An 18,326-nucleotide genomic window follows, 5' to 3' on the forward strand; every position below is an offset into this window, starting at 1 on the left:
CGATAGCTGTGTAGAGACTAACTGCTCCTCAGCTGTAAGCTGTTCACTACAACAGCTACAAGGATCGTCAGGGGACTACTTTCTGTTGGTTCAAAAGAGAATGTTATTTAATGTTACTCAATTTATTTCTTTATTATTTTTTCATGTTCTATTTAATTTGATCTAGTGTCTGTTACTGAGTTATTTTTGTATATTTGTACATTTACACTGATCACTGTTGACTGTTGGATGTCAAGCCTGTGTTATCACCATCACTCATTGGTACATGACCAGCTGTTTTCACGTAAGGAAACGATTGTAACATTTCATGAGCCTGATGTGGCGCTGAGTAAGAATCCATGTTAAAAAAAAGATCCTTGATCATGCATGGGTTTACCAAATGATTGTGCTGCCATTACCACAGGCGCTTATTGGTTTTTTTTTTACCTAAATTGAAGTTCTACTGAAAGCTCTAGTAGGCAACAATCAACATTGTTCTTGCCAGAGTGTGTTTCCCAAATATGGAGGTGTTGAGTAAAAAGATATTATGATCAATAATTCTCAAAATATGAGAACAACTCCCAAATTGACAAAGACCTGAATTCCCCTTTAAGCACTGCTCCCTGTAAAAAGGGAATTCACTACAACCAAATCTAGAGGAGAGAAGAGGCGCCGCAGATCAAATGATGACAGATAAAAACGACACATTCAAGTCCCTTGTGAGGATATGAGAGGTTGCACTTTGCCACACTCTGCTCCCCATTAACTTTCATCTCTTCTCACCCCCCCATAGTTAAAGATGGTATCACGTGTTTACCTGATGCCATAATGGCATTTGTGGGCTGTGATTGGTGTGACTGTCACTCTGGTATTTGAGCCAACTGTTGCAGCAGCTGTTACTAACTATAGATAGGTTGATATATCTATCACGGTCCTGACGGTTCAACCAAAGATTATTATTGTTGTTGCTGGTCCTTTTACTGCTAAAGGAGAGGGGCCCTATGAAGTGGGCGACATGCGTTTCGGTAAGAACAGCTGCATCACTCACCATCACAGAGATCGGAGGTGCAGTTGAACACTCCTCTTTGGCACACACTGGAGGGAAAAGAATCAGGGGTTAAATAATATGAGGTTATTGAACACTGAGATACCAAAGCAACCATCACGTCACACATCTGAGCACACCATCTGACTTATTGAATGAGTATCAAACCCACTCCGAGGAAGATGATATGACTTACAGCATGTCTGCTGCATGCTAGACTAATAGCAGGGAATCTAATACAGCAGATATCACAGTACCAAACTGGATTGTTGTTGACTGGATAGTTTGACTGAGACAATGATATTCAACTCTTGCTTTATAATTGACAAATTACTTGGGATATCGCGGTACATTTATCATAAATAAATCAGACCATGCTCACCCTGACAGTGTTACAGTACGGCTTGTGCTAAAACAACACATTCCCATATTCTCAACCAAGGCTTGGTCAGTAGTCCTAGGCTTCACACTATGACGCTCTAGGTACCCCTCTAGAGTCAGTTTTGGACGTGTCCATATCAGATTCTGCTCAGTAGATGCATAAAATCTCTCCTTACGTTTTCAGGTTTACTCAGTTTTCAGGTTTACTCAGTTTTCAGGTTTACTTAGAACAAAATGACTTGGTGAGGCTCAGGAAAAGTTTGTTACATAACTGGTGTGACTAAAGTATGTAGGTCTGTACGCTTTCACTTTTACTTCAAAGGACTGTAATTTGTTGTACCGTGTCCAAAGATATATTTTAGGTTTTGTGCTGTTAAAATCACCTAACATTAACCAAGTTTTTTAAGCTGCTTAAATTTAATAAAACTTTAACCAAAGTGGTAGGTCAGAAAACATATTATTTTAACAGCCATATAGGTTTGGGGCGGCTGTGGCATAGTGGAGAGCAAGGTAGTTCTCCAATCAGAAGGTCGGTGGTTCGATACCCAGCTTCGGCAGTCGATGTGTCCTTGGGCAAGACACTTAACCCCAAGTTGCTCCCGAAGGCTTGCCATCGGTGTGGACTGGATGTTGCATGAATGTTAGTTAGAGTCTGATGGTGGCACCTTGCATGGTAGCCTGTCATCAGTGTGTGAATGGGTGAATGATATGTAATATACTACTGATTGTAAGTCGCTTTGGATAAAAGCGTCTGCTAAATGACTGTAATGTAAATGTAATGTAATGTTTAACAGACAACTTGTTCAGGTGTGGGTCATACATAATGACACTAAACTTAAGTCTTATCAATAGTTTATTATGATTATTTCACATAGGCAATTTTTTACTTAAGAAGATTTTTGTAAAGTGATTGGTGTGTAAGAGCAATAGCTTGATGAATGTTGCATTTTTTCATTCATAAAATAAGTCGATATAGCAGTTGTTATCAAGGTAATTAAATGTATTAAATCATAAACGTTATAGTCATATAATGCACCAAGATGGCACAAACCAAATACTTAGATTATGAGATGAGAGAATAATTAAGAACTTCTCATTTGAAATAGTGTTTTTAAGCTATTTTACAGACCCAGGTGATGCCGCATGATTCTATTGTGAACTGAGGAAACTCTAATATATGTATCTTGTTGAAGGAAAGAATGTATTGCAGTACAGACCTAAAATGATTAATAAGGTGATTTATTGTCAGGAGACTGGGATGATGATTAGATTGAACAGCCATTGTTACAAATGGGCCACAATGTTTTTCAGAGGGGATGGTTGAATACATTAATATGCAGGAATCAATTACTTAAGAGGCAAAAGGACACACTTATAAGGACATAAAACAGAGGCAATGCTGATGAAGAACTATTTAATCCACATCAGTGTAAATGTCTCAATAAAAAAATAAAAAATCAGTCCATACAGTCTGTACATTTACTCCAGAGAGTCAAGTTCAAGTTCACAGCCAAAACTCCTCATCCACTCAGTTTGATGCTTGAAAATGCAGGTTAAATGGATGAATGATTGGATAAAACCGTGTGTGGTGTATTACCATGTGTTGCAGAGGTGCTGGATGGCTGTTCCAGGTGGCAGCAGAGTTTCTGTGATCTCGTCAGTGCTGACATTCCAGAGTTGGTAACCGGGCGGCAGGGACAGCGGTGAGCAGGGACAGTCAGCGTGGGACACGCAGGAGCCTTCATGCAACACCTACAGTATGGGGGGCATGGTGAAACAAGGACGGATCAAATCTTATCGGGGTAAAATCTAACTTCATAACATATCACAGCTATCCCACTTCACGCGTGCACACACGCAAACAAAAAAGTGTCCACACCTGTCCAGGAGAGCATGTGCACCCAGGGGTGCAGGGTCCAGTTAAACACTGAGTGTGTGGCCACAGGTCCTCACAGGTATAGGGACAGGAACCTGAACAGTTACTAAACACCTGCTCGCTAGGACACTCTGCAACACACAGACAAACAAACACTCACTGAATTACATCACATCTCATATATATTAAAAAACAGAGACGTGTTTGTGATTTTGCTCTATGCAAGCGCTACAATCTAAGTCTTCATAACAGGCCTCACATCTTTAACTGCATAACACTATGATAAACTAACTCAAAATACCACTCATTAGGTTCTTATGAGTTACTTGGCAACCACTCCATTTAAGAGAATTCAGGAATTATATTGCTTGGTATAAATATACTCAGTCATGTGTGTGTGTGTGTGTGTGTGTGTGTGTGTGTGTGTGTGTGTGTGTGTGTGTGTGTGTGTGTGTGTGTGTGTGTGTGTGTGTTAGTTTACCAGGCAGGCAGCTGCTGGTGTTACAGACAGTGTGCTGTTCAAGAGGTCCTACACAGGCCGTCCCACCAGGCTCTGGCTCTCTGAGGACCGTCTTGTTCCGCACCGTCGACCCGCCGCCACACGTGGCGCTGCACTCAGTCCAGGGTGACCACTCGCTCAACAAACAGCCCGCTAGAGAGAGAGATAGACAGAGAGAGAGAGGGAGGACACAGATGGAAAAGCGAACAGTGATAACACAGAAAACTTACAGTAGGTTAGATGTGCCCTTTTAACACTAAGTTGAATTAGTGTGGGTACTTGCTCCGTGTCAAACCTGGACATGATGGCAGATCGCAGCTCTCCGTCTGCGTGGTGTTAGCACAGGAAGGGCCGCCCTCTGCGTCCCTGCAAAGGCGTGTCCTCGTCATCTGGCCGTGTCCACAGGAGGCTGAGCAGGAGCTCCATGGGCTCCAGGGCTCATAAACCGGGCACTCAAGCTTGGTACACACCAGAGTGCCGTTCTCACACACACTGCAGATGAAGGGGTGTTTGGAGAGGTGAGATAAAAGCTGTATCTCCTGCTAGGAAATATCTGCACTCTGGAGAAAGATATAACCGACCCTAAACACCTCTTAAGTCTGCTCTTAATGTGAGACATCATCTCTAATATTACTGAGCGATTTGGACACGCTTTTCTACCCGCTCATATGTAAGTGTATTTGACTTCTGGAGGGATACTGAACTACTTGATTCTGCTAGGATAGACTAAGTATATTGTTCTTGCTTTCTTAAATTGCTCTTAACTGTACCAAGCCTGCTTAAAAGTGTTAGTGTTTGATGCTGATTCTGCTGTTTCTGCTATTCCTGTAATCAGGAACTGCTTTGAGAGGTGTGCTTTAGTTCAATAAGTCAATTGTCCTCTTAACTGCTAGGGGGAGTGGCTTACACTCCTGGCAGACAATGAGCAATCAGTAGGTAGGTCCTTAACCACTGCTGGTGGCTGGAAGCGTCAGGCAAACGAAGGCTAGGGCGAACAAAGGCAACAGGGCGACTTCTTCAAGCAATGACTTCTCGAGCGTGTACTTGTACGGGTCAGTAATTTATTTATATTGACTACCATGTGTCTGCATCCTATTTCTGTCTGTTCCTCTGTCCGGTGGTCACGTAGACAGTGGGTCACTCCCAGGTGCCGTGACCCCACTAATCTCATCTATCCCACTCTCTCAGCCCATGGTGAGCAAGTGGTGTCGGGGGGGGCTTTGGAACTGCCAGTCTGCAGTGCCGAAAGCTGAGTTCATCTCAGGCTACGCATCCTTGCTCTCGCTCAACTTTCTTGCTCTAACTGAGACCTGGATCACACCAGAAAACACCACCACACCCGCAGCTCTGTCAGATGTGTACTCCTTCTCTCACACTCCCAGAGCTGCGAGGCGAGGTGGTGGCACTGGCCTGCTAATTTCCCCAAAATGGAAATACTCTCTTGTCTCTCTTCCACAGTTCTCCCCGTCCTCTTTTGAATTTCATGCTGTTACTGTCACTTATCCAGTCAAGCTCACCATTGCTGTTGTGTATCGCCCACCAGGCCCCCTTGGTGAGTTCCTGGAGGAGCTTGACACACTAGTCTCGCACTTCCATGACGATGGCTCCGCACTCATCATGCTCGGCAACTTCAACATCCAGACTGATAAGTTAGAACCACTGCTTTCCTTCCTCTCCTCCTTTGACCTCTATCGCTCCTCTTCTCCTCCTACCCACAAGGCCGGCAACCAGCTGGATCTTATCTTCACTAGACACTGTTCTACTGCTAACCTCTCTGTCACTCCCCTCCAGCTCTCGGACCACTACTTCATGTCCTACTCCCTCTCCCTCTCCTCTCCCCCTTACTTCCTCCACCTACCCACATGGTTTCTACCCGTAGTCACCTCCGCTCCCTCTCCCCCGCTGATCTCTCCTCTTCCGTTACCTCTGCCCTCCCTCACCCTGAATCCTTCTCTCTCCTATCCCCGATACTGCTACTGATCTTCTCCTCTCCACCCTTTCCTCCTCTTTGGACAACCTCTGTCCGTTCACCTCCAGGCCTGCACGCCTAACTCCTCCTGCCCCATGGCTGTCGGACTCAGTGCGTACTGATAGACGGAGCCTAAGAGCGGCTGAGCATAAATGGAGAACAGGCAAACTCCCGGAGGACCTTCTTAACTTCCAATCTCTCCTTTCCACTTTTTCCTCCTCTCTAGCTACTGCTAAAGCGGCTTTTTTCCGCTCTAAAATCCTAACCTCTGCTTCCAATCCTAAAAAACTCTTTGAAACTTTCTCTTCACTCCTCCAACCCCCACCCCCTCCTCCTACTTCCTCCCTTCTCCCTGATGATTTCGCCAACTTCTTTGACAAGAAGGTAAACGATATCAGATCCTCCTTCTCTCAGCCCCCCTCCCTCCACCCTCCCTCTCTACCCTCTCCAGCTCTTCCCCCTCAGCTCCCCCTTCCCTCTCCACACCCCATCTTACCCTATTTTGCTCCCCTCTCCCCTAACGAGGTCCTCGACCTTGTTACATCTAACCGCCCCACCACGTGCTCCCTTGACCCGATCCCCTCCCCTCTTCTTCAGTCTATTGCCACTGAACTCCTTCCTTTCCTCACCCACCTCATCAACACATCTCTCGTCTCGGGATGCTTTCCCTCGGCTTTCAAGACTGCCAGTCACCCCCCTTCTGAAAAAACCATCACTTGACCCCTCTGATGTCAAGAACTTCAGACCGGTTTCTCTTCTACCCTTTCTATCCAAAACACTTGAACGCGCTGTCTCTAAACAACTGTCTTCCTACCTCCACCAGAACAACCTCTTGGACCCCCACCAGTCCGGGTTCAAGGTGGGTCACTCGTCAGAGACGGCCCTCCTTGTGGTGACAGAGTCGCTTCACGCCGCGAGAGCGAACTCTCTCTCCTCTGTCCTGATTCTCCTGGACCTGTCAGCGGCGTTTGACACGGTGAACCACCAGATCCTCCTCTCCACCCTCGAGGGGATGGGCGTCTCAGGGTCTGCACTCTCCCTCACCTCTGATCTCTGTGATGGTTTGCATCCTACCTGACAGGCCGATCCTACCAGGTGACATGGAGGGGGGCCGTGTCGGAACCACGCATGCTGACTACGGGGGTTCCACAAGGTTCAGTTCTGGGCCCCCTTCTCTTCTCGCTCTACACAACATCTCTGGGTTCTGTTATTCGCTCGCATGACTTATCTTACCATTGTTATGCCGATGACACCCAGCTGGTCTTGTCATTTCCTCCCGGTGACACCCAAGTGGAGGCACGCATTGCTGCGTGCTTGGCTGACATCTCGAAGTGGATGGCGACACACCACCTGAAGCTCAACCTGGACAAAACCGAGCTACTGTTCCTCCCGGGGAAGGGTTGCCCGCACCGAGACCTGTCCATCACCATTGATGATGCCGTGGTGACGCCAACTCGGACTGTGAGGAATCTGGGTGTGACCCTGGACGACCAACTGTCGTTCTCAGCAAACATTGCATCCGTCACACGCTCCTGCAGATTCCTGTTCTACAACATCAGGAGGATTCGCCCCTTCCTCACTGAGGAGACGGCGCAGGTGCTCATCCAGGCTCTGGTCATCTCCCGCCTGGACTACTGCAACTCACTACTTGCCGGAGCCCCGGCGTCGGCCATCAGACCTCTGGAGCTTGTCCAGAAAGCTGCAGCACGTCTGGTGTTCAATCGCCCCAAGTTCTCCCACACAACTTCCCTTCTCCGTTCTCTACACTGGCTCCCTGTAAGAGCTCGCATCCAGTTTAAGACTCTGGTGCTAGCCTACAGGGCAGTGAAAGGAACAGCTCCTTCCTATCTCCAGGCCTTGGTCAAGCCCTACACCCCCGCCCGACCACTTCGCTCTGCTGCCTCGGGGCGATTGGTTGCCCTGTCGCTCAGAGGTCCCTGCGGCCGATCCACCCGGTCACAGCTTTTTTCTGTCCTGGCCCCTCAGTGGTGGAATGAACTCCCCATTGACGTCAGGACAGCAGAGTCGCTGCCCATCTTTCGGCGCAGGCTGAAAACTCACCTCTTCAAGAAGTACTACCCTGAGCCTTCCTCGTAGCACTTATTGCATTCGTATTAGTTGTTGCACTTACTGTATTCGTATCAGCTCGCTGCACTTATTGAATTCGTATTCGTTTACTGCACTTATTATACTCGAGTAGTCTGTTGCAATTATTGTTTTCGTAGTAATTTGCCTCTGCACTATACTTTTGCTCTGGTTTATGCTTTAAGATGCTTGTTTAAGAAAGGAGATGCACTTATGACTTCTGGTGACTAGTAGTTCTCTTGAATACCTATGTTGAATACACTTCCTGTAAGTCGCTTTGGATAAAAGCGTCTGCTAAATGACTGTAATGTAATGTAAAGTTGACTTTTCATATTTAAAAACAAAAATTGACACAAAGCTGTTCCCACCAGGTGTTACAGTCGACAGAAAGCTCCTCTTTAGGGATGAACTCCAGCGTCCCGTTGCCTGATGGGATACCACAGCGACACTCTGTCACTGGCACACAGTGGCCATCTTGCAGCAACTGTCCCTTCTGACACCGACAACCTGAGAAATGAAATGTAAAAATGTACTGGGTTGAACCAACCAGCAAAATATTCACGGTTACATTCTTCTAAGGTACTGTTTATGCTAGAAGTCAAAGATTACCTGGGTGACATGCTCCCTGGAGACACTGCACATGCTCCCATAAGTCAGTGCAGCTGCGAGGACATTTATTGGCACAGCTCTCCTGGTAGATCCGCCCCCTATCCTCACAGCGCTCACCTGCGAGACACGTAAAATCAATCTTTCCCATTTTCATCAATAAAGAGAGAAGCAAAGCTCATTGAGTGTGCCGAATAAAGGGACATTTTATCTTTTTGAGTGATTGTTATAGAGGGATTGGAAATAATCGGTTGGCATACAATAAAACTCTTTGCAATAAAGGTTCTGAACCCATAACATCCTTTCATTACCACGTTTGTGATGATGATGTAAATATCTAAGTGTAGTGAGTTGGAGCAGCTGTACCTGGGCAGAGTCCTGTGTTGCAGCTCTGGCTCTGTGTCTGTTGGCTCTTACAGTGGGGTCCTGGAGGAGAGGCCAGTGGCCGTCTGTAGCGCTGCCTGACTCCGCCGCTGCAAGGCTCCGCACAGGCTGTCCAGGCGCTCCAGACACTCCACTGACACAGATCTGGAAGGGGTCAAATGATTATCATCAACCATCGTCAACTCTGTTCTCATCCTAATTAGAAAGACTGTAATTATCATGATGGCTGCTGTAATAGCCGTAATTGTTGTAATCATCATCCGCGATAACAAAAGCCTCCTTGTTTATGGACTTATGTAAAAGCGTACTAAAGCCAATGAGATGTCTAATTTAAATGTTTGAGAAAGACTTTGTTCTTTTCATTCATGGTAAATGAAACCTCTCTGAGCGGTTTAAGATATCTGGACTAACTATGATGAAGTGTAAGATTTCCAATATTTGAATTGCAAATAAAAGTTTGTTGGGCATGTTGGTAATTTAGAGACATTTCCATTCATATCCAAAGGGGAGGGCCCATGAAGAATGGAGGGATTGTAGAGATGACTCATTCCTTGCACTATGAAATATTTGAAGACAGACATGGAACATTACACACACACACACACACACACAACACCAAACCCAATCGACCTTACAGTGTGTGTCCTCACAGACACGTGGACATAAAACTCTTCCTTTCCTCAAGTCCCTGTTCCAGTGTCACTGCGGCGAGGATGCACAATGCCATTTTTCACTGTGGAAACCGATTGCAAGCCCTTAAACTATGTGCTGATGGTGACTATTAATCTTAAGTGACAGCAGTGAACTGACACTCAATAAATATTCAGAGGAAGAACAATGAAAACCTGGTAGCATATTTTTGATTTTTCTTTCTAGAGATTAAACATCTGTTGTTTTCTGTTTTTAATACTCCCCAGACCATACATTGAACACTGGGTGTGACTTTCTGGCATTTTCCTCATCTGGTATGAAGCTTACTTGCAGGATGGAGACTATTTTGTGTCCATCTGTAATTCCCCATCTGAGTGAACGAAAATGACATGGAGTTCCCCAAGGCTCCATTCCTGGGCCTCATCTGTTGAAACTCTAAAACCAACTCCCACTAGCTCAAATTGTAGACAACTGTAATGTTATTATTCTGTTTGGTCTTTTTTATAAAGTGTTAACTCACATTTATCTTCTATTTTATTTTCTTAATCTTTTTATACTTGCTTGTAAAACTCGTCTTGACGCCCTTTTATGGCTTATGTACAGCACCTTGATTTCCATGTTTTTTCATGATCAAAGAAATTGTTTGCATTGCATTGTATGCCACTCATACAGTGTTTGGCCATGAAAGTATTTCCCGCTTCTGTCAAGAGAAATCACACTCCGGATCTGTGATTTTTTTCTTTGGTTTCATGCTTGTCTAGCTCCGGCTTGTTCCCTGCGTTGTCTGCATACGATCTTTTGATGTGAGCATCAAGTATCAAAACTGCTGACCCATGCTTAGGGGAACTCGGGCGGAGCAAAACCATCCCATTCGTTATTTTCCCTCACTTTGGAGTTAAAGGGGCAACTCGACAAAGGCAGACTGAGGAACTGGACTGAGAAAAAGGACTCACTCGGTTCCTCTGTGAACCTGTTTTTGTCCTTTAGGACAAACACCGTTACCTCTGCAGATGTTAGCATCTGGACAGAGCCTCTCCTCCAGCAGAGGTCCTGGACATTGGCTCTGCTCTTCCTCTTTGGAGACCGGGAGACCTGAATCCAGGTCCAAACAAGCCCGGAAACGCCTCTGGATTGAGACCATCTTACTGCCACTGCTGACTCCTGCTTGGGAGTTGCTGTGCTGCAGGGAGGAAGAGGGTACACAGGGAGAACAGGGAGTCCACTCTGACCACTCGCTGAGGATGACTGAAAGAAGGAGAGAAAAAAGCAGGTTGACAGGATGATGGCATCATTCAACATGGAGCTCTTCACATTACTGTCATTGCCCTGCTTTCTTACCTTCACACTCTCTCACGTCACACTGCAAAGCTCCATCATGGCAAAGGCTGGAGGACAGATCAGCCAACAAACAGATTAGTATCACAATATGTCAAACTGAGTAATAGATCCCCAAACAAACAGACAAACGTTTTGTCTCATAAAAGTGGAAAACTACTTTGGTGACAGAGGGGGACTGATACAGAAAACATTAGTCCCTCTGCAATAGCTCCATATGTTTGTAACAGCCAGGGTCTAACCAGGTACTGCAGCCTATGGTGACTGTGGCCCCCTGAGGGACAATCACAGGTGTGGGTGGTTGTCCTGAAGCTTGCTGCTGCAGGTGGATGCAGCCACACTGCTCTGCAGGAACACAGCTACCGTTCTGCTGCAGCAGGCCCTGGAAGGAAAAACACACTGTTGAGAACAAGAGCTGATGCAGTGATTGTTTTTCACAGTTGTGTATATATATTAGAGCTAAAAGAGGGCAAATACTGGCCTTACATTCTTCAGGTGGACATAAACACACCTCCAAATGAAAATGTTACTGCTGGATGTGTCAATAATAAATGTTTGCTATGGCAACCTATTGTGGCTATAACTTGTTTTCACTGCCATGAAAAATCAGTTTTTCATGGCAGTGAAAAGTATTCTATGGTGGTACACTGTAAACCTTATCCAAGGTTGTGAAATGACTTATGGTAACCGGCATGTTCTACAGCTCTGGTGATCTGCTTTCTGTTCCATATTTCATTATCTCTCCTCACTGCTGCTGTATGTGCATATCATCAGTCTATCAGAGAGGAAGTTTTGCAATAAATCAAAGCTGGAAATTTCCAAACTGGGCCAAACAACATTAGAAAAATGTCATCATGACTCATATCAAGGTGATGTATTAACAACAATATGCAGTACAGCATATTTCACTTTTCAAACTTGTGCCAATATATCTTTGCTCTGGTCTCATACAGACACACACATACAGTCCAGCAGAATGCAAAAAGATGTTAACACGCAGACTGCAATGTTGAAAAGGTTGTCCTTTGCTCTACACTGCAAATACTGAGTTTGCAATTAGGAGAAGGAGTAGAACGTTTTGACCAGACAGAATGTTTTTGATTCTCTTCTTCTCAATGACCAGCAATCAAGAATATATTTGGCTTTCCAGTATAAGGATAAGTGTCAACCTAAGGTGCTCTTTTTCAGAAATATGAACACTGAGGGCATTTTTTTTCCAACTTTGACTAACCCAGGTTTGCTTTATTGTGAGTGAAACAGTGTGTGTGAATGTTGATTTGAACAAAGTGGCAGCCGAAATGATCACCTGTGGGCAATAGCAGCCAGGTGTACACTCCCGGACACCTACACACAGACCATGGCCCTGCAGTGTGCACTGCTTCTCACAGGGCGCACCACATGCTGAGTACACAAATGGGGTTTCGCAATCTACAAACATGAGAAAAATAAAAACATTATAAAAATGCACAAAATAAAACATGCACACAAACAAAACAATCTGAATTAAAAAGCTGTTGCTTGATTTCCTGTGTGTCCATTTTGTACAGAAGCCCTGGGAGGAAAGGCAGACCAACCTTCTGAAAATCCATTTACAAACTCTTATCTAAATTGTTTATGACTGAAGAACATGTGGAAAAAAAAGTTTTGCAAGGATAATCTGTTTAAATTCCTAATAGAAAAATAATCTCTGAATTAGGTGGGTAAATGTTTAACCAGGTGATAAAAAAGTTACTTTTAACTTTTACTTTTTCATACAGAATCATACATACACACACACACACACACACACACACATACTATTAATTGTATCTCTGGTGTTTACTCACCATCACATTGATTTAGACTGCATGTCTTGCTCTGTGTTTCAACAGGAGTGCACTGTTGCCCCCTGGTGGCTGGGGAGAGAGCTACACGGTAGCGCTGCTGCCTCTGAGAGGCGCAGGAGCACTGAGACCAGACGCTCCACTCTGACATGGGGCAGCCTGCAGAGGAACACAAAATCAACTAATCTGGTGGTACGTACATGCAGGTTCTAACAAGCACTTCAGGTTATTTGTGGTGCACTTGGAATCTGTGAAGCAGCACTTGGACTTGTGCTCGTGTGACCCAGAGTTGACCCGGGTGAGTCTACTGCTAAGTTAATCAGCGTATAATAGATCTATTTATACACCAAACATTAGGCCTTCCTCTTTTACAATAAATATAAAGCTGTCTTGCTGGCATCAATTAATTAAGTACAGCTGAAATACAATTAGCTACCACTATGATCTGACACTAACAATAACGGATGGTTCGATAATATCAAATAATTTATTGCATTAATCAGTTGCTCAATTTAGCTAAGGCCGGGGTTGGAAAATACATCTATTTATTGAACTTTGATAGCAAAAATTCCCTCATCACAATCTATTAAACATGACCATAGTGACCAAGAGGGTCCATATAAAGACTTCTACTGACTCAACCCAGGTGTGGATCGAACCAGGTCGAGATCATCACTTATGTCCATATGCACACATCAAATAATTTACAATATGTGCACCGCTTCAGAAAAGCTGTTAACATCCCCCTAATTATCATGGTTTCCCATACACAGAAATAATTCACATCATCAGACAGACCCACCACAAACAGGACCTCAGAATAAAATGAGATAAGTAAGATATTTCATTGTACAGCACACACAGGGACTCTGTCAGATTACTGAGCTGACTGCAACCAAAAGCAGCATTTGTGTTGTGTTTTGTCCGTACCTGGACAGGGCTGCTTGTAACACAGCTGGGTCTCCTGTCTGTTCCTCTCAGCCTCGATCTCAGCGGGACACGTTGAATCTCCTCCCTCCTCACACACACACACCCTGTGCCGCGACACAGAACCTGCACCGCAGCTCCGCGAACACGGTGACCATGGTGACCAGGGGCAAAGATCATCTGTAGACAAGCGAGTCGATATGATCGGGGGCAAATGTGAAGTTCATTAACCTACATTATCATTTATATGGCTATGAATGAATGAATGTATGAAACGATAAATAGAATTGTGGCATGTCTGTACAAACCCAAACAGGGAGGAGTGAGACAGTCCTGTGTCTCTCTGTCCGGCCCGCTGCAATGAGACCCGTTGTTACGTGGAGGGGGGTTGATGCAGGCGCGGGTCCGAACCTGTGTGCCCCGTCCACAGGTAACTGAGCAGTCAGACCACACTGACCAAGGGGTCCAACCACCATCCACTGGACACAACACACAGGATTTGATTATCCGACACGTATCTTTCAGGGCAACTCGGCAGCATGTCAGTCAACGTTTTTTGGTCCCTGTCACAGGTCAAAGGGAAACTTCTATATACTCTCTCATTAGAAGTAAGCTAGTAATGTAAGCTGAGTATATAGCAGACTATATAGTCTATTCAACCGCATTGACTATTAGTCTTGTTACCTACCTATGCAGTCAATGTCTTGGCAGTAATCTCCCTCTGGGGTGCATGTGCTAGGAAGAAAAAACAAATTAGTGTGTTTAGAACAGAAAGCAGAAGCTTTCAATTCCTATTTTTTTCTTTTTGCTGCAAACCCTTTTATCAGCAAAATGTGTGCATCCATCTCACCATTGTTTACACTCGCCCTGCAGCCAGGTGTCACCCACTCCGAGCTCCCGGTCGTCATGGAGACAGAGAGGTGGGCAAGGTCCTGGGTCGCACAATTTGTGCTGGACTTCCTCAAACTGGCAATCTGGTCCTCCGGACTCCTGAATCAGAGACCTGACACACAACAGTGTGCTTCTGGTTTAGTCTGCTGCTTATTTGTTATAACAAATAAATACTATGCCACAGGGGGTAGGAATATCAATGAATAAACAGGTATTTGTGATTTTCTTTCCCTCACCTGTATCTGGTTCTCTGGCCCTGCCCACAGGAGACGCTGCACAGTGCCCAGCTGGACCAGGAGCTCCAAATGCAGGTGGCCTGGCAGCTGTGATTGGTGCAGAGGAGCTGTCCGTCCGAGCAGCTGCAGTTGTTACAGTCCGCCTGATGCCAGCTGCCGGCCGCCCAAATCTGTCCCAGTGAGTCCACGCAGTCACACTGCCACAGCTGCACACACACCCCGTCCTGCTGCAACTGGCCTGAACACACACATCAGATATTTCAAAGAGTGTACAGCTAATCTATTATTAAAAAGATAATTTGAAGATAATCCAAAAATGTCATTGGAAACAGTTTTGATGGGGACTATTTTTTATTTTATAGAAGAAAAAAAATCTAATAAGGGCATTGCCATGATTTTAGAACAACTGAGGTCATGAGTTCAACATCCCATAAATGCTAACTTTAGCAGAAACAAAACTCTCTTATTTAGCTTAACCACAGGCATGGTTGGATACCATTGTATATAGTTTTGTAATACAGGTGAACCAGGTTTATTTGATCTTAACTTAACAGCATCAAGGCTCATTCAGACACAGTTTGTGCACACATATCTTTTCAGTACCAGCAGGAACAGAACAGTTAGGGAAGAATCACATGGATATATGGATATGCAGACAAACACACACACACACACACACACACACACACACACACACACACACACACACACACACACACACACACACACACACACACACACACACACACACACACACACACACACACACACACACAGAGGCTTATCTGTTAATATAATGATAGCAGCTTCAGTACCTTGAGGGCAGCGACAGCCGGGCTGACATTCGGTGTTGCCCTGGCACTCTATGCCCTGCTGGAGGTCTGAGCAGCGCTGTGGACACTGGTTGGCACACGACACGAACTCTTGGCCCGGCGGGCACCCTCTCTCATCTGACAATACCCAAACAGAAGGTCATGAATTTTCCCATGACACTGCAGGCATTTCCTTTCGCATAACGTTCCTCACTAAGAATGCTGATTAGAGGCTGTGCTCACTTTTTCAACATAAAGCCTCACCTAGAAAAATAGCCATATGCTGAATAATGAGCATTGGTCTTTACTCAGGATGAACTACCATTGGGTTCATAGCAATCTGAACTAAACAAGTGTGTGTGTGAACATGTTGGGTCAGTCTCACCGCAGGGTTTGGTGTTGCAGGGTTTGACCTGGTTCTTCTCTCCTTCACACTTCTTCCCTCCGTTCTTGGGCGGAGGGCTGGAGCAGGAGCGAGTTCGTATGGATCGCCCGCCGCCACAGCGCTTATCGCAGCGGGACCAGGGACTCCAGCGGGACCAACCTCCATCCACTACAACATCCACACACAGACAAACATGAACATAGCAAGCATAGAGAACAACAGTGTTTTTACAGGTTTCACACTAAATGATCATACCAGTTTATTACAACTTGGCTCTTATTTTCACATTTGCCACCATTTCTATTGGTTTTGATTACAACGTACTCACTAAAGTAATTGCAGCAATCGGCTTGATTGATACCATGTTATTTTATTACAGATTGGAATAATGACCAACACAAGAAAAGGACTTTGGTCATGATAAACAGGAGACCCTTTAACCCATTTGTGGATCCAAAGTTTTAGGCATTAAGGCTCCCCAGACAGTAACACACGCATTATTACCTAATCTTGACGGCCAATCTTGTAAGCAACCTGAGTTAAAATCTAGTTTTGAGGACTATATATAGTGTGAACATCTACAGGAGCTCTTTATTCTATATATGTATGCTTCATGAGGTTATTACTAACTGATTACTTATTAATAACTTATACAAAAACAATGCAAAGTGCGTGGGAGACATTTGAGGCTGAGTGCCCACTTTAGTCCATAGTGGTGGCTTAATCTGCCCCTTCATATTCATTATACATAAATACAAACATCATGTCTGCTTGTATTGTTGCCAAAAAGTTGTTATTTTGTGGCAAAGAAGTTGTAGGTTCAGACTTTTAAAAGTCTACAAAACAAAATTGTTAATCTGATAACAATTATCACAACTGTTAAACGGTAAAGCTTGAAAATCCCTAAATTGACTATTTATGCTCAAGACAGGACACGCAGTCACCGACATGAATGTCAAGTTACTGAATGGGTTGCAGATTGACTCTACAGGCTGAGCAGTTGGCTGACCTCGGCAGGGCTTGATGTTACAGAAGCGATGCTCCAGGTTTCCTCCTAAGATGTCGTCGCACCACGAGCCGTTGGTCCTGGGGCTGAAGAAGGTTCTGATCCTCTGCTGCTGACCCACTCCACAGGACCGCGAGCAGGAGCTCCACCCCCCCCACTCTGTCCACGAGCAGTTCCTCTTTGTGCAGTCTGCCCCCACACATACCTCGCCACCACCTGGGAACATATCACAAAAGACTGCTTGATATAGGAGTTGAATATCTGTATAGCTTATAATTGTGACTTAATTGATGGCATGTCATCTCTTTTTCTATTCACCTGTTGTTATTAACTACAGTAAACCATTTGTTTGCTGTATTCACACTAATGTTGCAATATTTATTCACGGAACACAGAGCTCTTCTTAAACGCAGTCACATCAAATGAGCAGTGTATTGAGTTTAGTAATATGTTCTAGTTGAAGCCAGAATAAGGACTGAACCATGAGCATTTTATTCATAACCTATATCATCTCAAAACAGACGCACAATTCACACCAACACATTCAAACAGGGTATAATATTTTTTTGGTGGATGGATTTCCCATTTGTTTGTTTAGCCACTCCGTTGGAAGAAAAATATCAAACAGTAAACACTTCAGCTGCCTACTTCCTGGTTAGATTTGATGAATCAGAGTTTATGTACAAATAAAACCTCACATTATCCTTAAACAAAGCTGTTGAATAACACATCTGGCCTGTACTATTCTCTTCTGATGTCACTCTGTATGTAGATGAAACAATAAGTCCAGTAAAAAATCTGTTCTGTCGTCTCTGAGATAAGCATGGTGAGAAATTTCAAACCAAGCCACAACACAAACGGTCCCAAACAGCAAACTGACAGATGTTATGAAACTGTTTGTTCAGAGATTTGACTGGGGGAATGCAGAAGATAACTTTTATCATGTGCTTTCTCAAACACAGGCTTCTTATATCTGAATAATTCATCATATCATTCATATAAGCCATTAAAAAGGCATTTTTCATCTTATCACAAATTATTTTTAAATTGTTTTTGAGCCTTGTTTATTGTTCACACACACAACCTCAATCCACAACCGGAACCTACAGTACTCTACTATTAGCTATCAGTTTTTTAGTTCCTTGAAATTCATGTTTGACTGCAAGGAAAGTCTTGGCAGCAGTCATAGTCCCTGACAACAGCAGAGAGAGATAACGTGAGTGGTCCAACCTGAACACTGGGGCAGGTTACAAGCCTTCTCCTGGTGAGAGCTTCCAGAGCAGGGGGGTTTGACACACCGACGATGACGGGACTTCTTGGCTGGGCTGAGGGCATCCGTGCAGGTCTTAGTGCAGGGACTCCATGAAGACCACTGAGAGAAGCCAGCATCCTCATCTAAAGAAGATTGAGGAGGAAAGACGCAGTAGTCATTTAAA

At 44.6% G+C, this 18,326-nt stretch overlaps 1 protein-coding gene across 1 annotated transcript in view; it reads right to left on the minus strand.

Annotated features, from left to right (window-relative positions):
- sspo (SCO-spondin) overlaps positions 1-18,326 on the minus strand; it is a 73,316-nt gene that overhangs the window by 13,514 nt on the left and 41,476 nt on the right. The window contains 22 exon segments of the mRNA XM_054623129.1: positions 1,028-1,074; positions 3,003-3,157; positions 3,285-3,412; positions 3,763-3,933; positions 4,076-4,272; positions 8,203-8,341; positions 8,444-8,560; positions 8,807-8,968; positions 10,478-10,720; positions 10,814-10,860; positions 11,053-11,192; positions 12,117-12,238; positions 12,637-12,792; positions 13,564-13,740; positions 13,869-14,039; positions 14,249-14,295; positions 14,411-14,563; positions 14,688-14,925; positions 15,503-15,637; positions 15,885-16,052; positions 16,894-17,106; positions 18,121-18,285. Of these exon segments, the coding sequence (XP_054479104.1) occupies positions 1,028-1,074; positions 3,003-3,157; positions 3,285-3,412; positions 3,763-3,933; positions 4,076-4,272; positions 8,203-8,341; positions 8,444-8,560; positions 8,807-8,968; positions 10,478-10,720; positions 10,814-10,860; positions 11,053-11,192; positions 12,117-12,238; positions 12,637-12,792; positions 13,564-13,740; positions 13,869-14,039; positions 14,249-14,295; positions 14,411-14,563; positions 14,688-14,925; positions 15,503-15,637; positions 15,885-16,052; positions 16,894-17,106; positions 18,121-18,285 (3,291 nt within the window).

This window comes from Anoplopoma fimbria, chromosome 21 (genome assembly GCF_027596085.1).
Source record: "Anoplopoma fimbria isolate UVic2021 breed Golden Eagle Sablefish chromosome 21, Afim_UVic_2022, whole genome shotgun sequence".
NCBI lineage: Eukaryota > Metazoa > Chordata > Actinopteri > Perciformes > Anoplopomatidae > Anoplopoma > Anoplopoma fimbria.